The sequence below is a fragment of the Erinaceus europaeus genome, chromosome X, assembly GCF_950295315.1.
Source record: "Erinaceus europaeus chromosome X, mEriEur2.1, whole genome shotgun sequence".
Lineage (NCBI taxonomy): Eukaryota > Metazoa > Chordata > Mammalia > Eulipotyphla > Erinaceidae > Erinaceus > Erinaceus europaeus.
Window position 1 is genome coordinate 83188222 of NC_080185.1, and position 3974 is coordinate 83192195.

General features: G+C 33.3%; 1 protein-coding gene across 1 annotated transcript; it reads left to right on the forward strand.

The window, feature by feature from the left end:
* The first annotated feature begins 330 nt into the window (after positions 1-330).
* On the forward strand, positions 331-3699 carry SPIN4 (spindlin family member 4). The gene has a single exon (XM_060183280.1). The coding sequence runs from the start codon at positions 356-358 to the stop codon at positions 1103-1105; it is 750 nt and encodes a 249-aa protein (XP_060039263.1). The 5' UTR covers positions 331-355; the 3' UTR covers positions 1106-3699.
* Positions 3700-3974: the final 275 nt, after the last annotated feature.

Here is a 3974-nt window from a genome sequence, read left to right on the forward strand (position 1 = left end):
CAGCAAGGGGGTCTCCGATAACAGATAAGTAATCAATTCGGGGAGCTGGGTTGTGAAGTTGAGCTGCACGTCTGAGCCCGCCATCCTCTATAAAAACGGTCACCATTGCAGACAGCCCCCTCTAGGGCGGGAGAGAACATTAAGAGTGCCAAGCGTCAGTGTTCGAACATTTTTACCAAGACTTCTTGAGAGGTTTGAGTTGAAAAACGAACGAGGGGCAGGGACTGCTAGTTCACAAATATCTCTCTCTCTCTCTCAATATATATATATATATATATATATATGATTTGTGTTGACTTCTCGTCAGTTTAATCAAGCAAGCGACACTTTTGCTTGGGCCTCCTTAAACTCTGTCATGACCCCCCCAACTGTGCCTCCTCAGATTGGCATAGATGGTGTGTCAGCATACCTGATGAAAAAAAGGCACACTCACAGGAAGCAACGGCGTAAACCCAGTTTCTTTACTCTTAGGAATATTGTGGGCTGTCGCATTCAACACGGTTGGAAGGAAGGCAATGAGCCAGTAGAGCAATGGAAAGGCACCGTACTTGAGCAGGTCACTGTGAAGCCCACGCTATATATCATCAAGTATGATGGCAAAGATAGTGTGTATGGACTAGAACTGCAACAAGATAAGAGAGTTTTAGCACTAGAAATCCTTCCAGAAAGAGTGCCAACTCCTCGTATTGATTCCAATCTGGCAGATTCTCTGATTGGCAAAGCAGTGGGACATGTGTTTGAGGGGGAGCATGGCACAAAAGATGAATGGAAAGGCATGATCCTGGCAAGAGCCCCTGTAATGAACTCTTGGTTTTACATCACCTATGAAAAAGATCCTATCCTTTATATGTACACACTTTTGGATGACTATGAAGATGGTGATCTGCGTATCATTCCAGAATCCAACTATTATTTTCCTTCACAACGAGAGCCTGGAGAGGTGGTGGACAGTCTAGTTGGCAAACAGGTAGAGCACACCAAAGACGATGGTTCAAAGAGAACTGGAATTTTCATTCATCAAGTGGTGGCTAAGCCATCAGTCTATTTCATTAAGTTTGACGATGATATTCACATTTATGTCTATGGTTTAGTGAAAAGTCCCTAAATGCATTGTGCTCATTACAAAAGTAGTGCAATTATTTAATGTATGATGTGTTGTGCTTTCATGATTACTAATTTTTGAGAACAGCTCGGGTGTCAGATTCATGAATTTCCATTACTGATCACTCACTTAAGCTAGTTCCATAGCTTTGTTCCAAGTGTTTTTTGTTTGTGTGTTTGTTTGTTTTTACTGTTGATGTTTCTTTCTTCTATAACTGCAATTTAAGTTGGGTCTTAACAGAAACTTGAGATTGTTCCTGATCGCTGAACAAGTAAATATCAAGACAACTTAATGCAATACCCACATCACATCTTTATTTTCCTGCTTCCTATTTTATTTTCTCCAGGTAATAAGTGTTAATAGCACAAAGCGTGATCTTCCATAGTTCCCCATCTTCTTATAGAAAGCTAGCTGTATTTGTTTCTGTAAAAAAAAAAAAAAGATAAATCATATCATTGTAACTGTTTTTCTCATTTGGCATATTTATGACATCCATTTTCTACATATACCTCTTTCTCTCCCCAATCATCTCCCTCAGGAGATATTTTTACATTATTTAAGATACAACTACACATTTTCTGAGAACTTGATAACTAATTGTGCCATAATATTTATTAAAGAAACCAACTATTTACCCTCTATCTCCCTGTAACATGTACTTACACAATACAAGTTTATGTACCAAAAAAGTTATTTAACTACTTTGTTATTTCATTTCCCCCCACAAAGTTACTGCTTTAATATATATTGATGTTTTCCTTTCCAGAGTAGAGAGTCAGAAATTGGATTGCTGGTAAATACACATTAAAATTTTAAGAGATACTACAAGATTATTATTCAACTAAAGGTGCTGGATTTTCATCATTTCCAGCACTCTTTAATATCTGAAACTGAAGGATGAAATGCTTTGCAGTATTGTTTTTATAACTCATCAATTCAGTGAGAGATTTTTCTGTTTGTTTTTACTGTTTGGTATTTTCTATTTGTGGTCCTCCAGTTCTTATTTTTTATGCACTTGCCTATTAATTCACTGGTAATTTCCTTGTAAACTTGTAAGAATCCTTACTATACTTACTATATGTTGTATATTAATAATTTGTAGCCCAAATATAATAGGATTCTTTCACCATTTTGTTATATTCAAGGCATCTTTAGCAGTCTATTTTTTATTTAACTTATTTTTTGCTGTTTGTATTCTAGACACACTTCTATCATCATTTCCGCTTTTTTGTTTTCTGCCACTTTCAAATAAGTATTTCCACTCTAAGTCATATACATATTTTCCTAATTATTTCTCTAATAATTTTATTGACTTTAATATTTTATTGAGATATATGGAATTTAATTTTGCATATCAAATAAGATAGAGAGCCAACTAGACATTTTGTTCATATTTGGACTATTAATCAATAGTCCAATGCTAGCTGAATAAGACTCTGGCAAAGCAAATACTTTCTCATTCAGCATTCTTTCTTTCGTAGACATTCATACTTTACACTTTTTAAACAAAAACAGAAAATATTCTTTATACATTAAAAATGATATGGGCCATGAAGAGATAGTAAATCCTAACACTCAAAAGTTTTCACATGTTAGAAAATATGTCACTTCTTTTGTAATGTTTTCATGTATAGGTCCATCATCAAGAAAATATGTCACTTTTCTTTTGAAATGTTTTCATGTATAGGTCCATCATACTTGGAAAAATTTATTTCTAACTATTTTACAGTTTTGTCACACTTTAACCATTATACTTTTTAATGTATTATGTTAGATAATATAGAAAATGCAGATTAACATCTGTCTTCTAATTAATCATCTTACTAAATCTTTAGGTTTAAAAAAATTGAGCTTTTAAAACCAGAATAGTCTGGACCTTTACAATATGCAGTTCATTTACCTTGAAATTATAGGCAGTTTTATCTCTTATAATGTTTATACTGACTTTAGTACATTGTCTATATTATCCAAAATAATGAGTATGATAGACATGCCCATCTGATTTTTTTCATAGAAACTTATTTTGCATTCCCTCTTAGCATGATATTTACACTTACTGGTAAATGACTATTAACATATTAAGCATTTTCTTCTATTCCTATTTTACATAGTGCTACTACTATAAGTGGATTCTGCATCCTGAGCTTTTATCAAATATCTTTTCAACTTCTATTTATAAAACCATACAATTGTTTAACCATTTATTTTTGATGTAGTGGATTAGAGTGGAAGGTATTTATGCTGAAGCAACATTGTGTTTCTAAGTAAATACTACTAGATGATGTATAATATTTATTCAATTGACTGTTGTATTTTAATTACCAGTATTTTATTTAGAGTCGTTGACTTTATATTCAAATGATTAATTTTTCTTTGATATGTTTTTATCAAATATAGCTACTAAAATTTAGTTATTTTCAATCTATCTGGTGATTTAGAATAGTTTAAATAATCCTCAAATAATCTTTTAAAATCTAAATTAGCTAGTATAAATTGGTAAAAATAGTCTAATGCTGGTAGATATATAATCATACATCTTTTCAATGGCCATTGATTTATTCAAACCTTATGTTAAAATTAATGTGTATTCTTCATAAAATAAAGATTCATGCCATTTTTAATTCATTTATAAATTGATCCTATGACAAGATCATAGTAAAAGAGGGGTACAATGCCACACAATTCCCACTGCCATATTTCTGTATCCCATCCCCTCCCTTGATAGTTTTCCTATTCTTTATCATCTGGGAACATGGACCCAGAATAATCATAGGGTGCAGAAAGTGGAAGGTGTGACTTCTGTAATAGCTTCTCCGCTGAGCATTGGCATTGGCAGGTCGATCCATACACATAGCCTATCCCTATCTTTCTC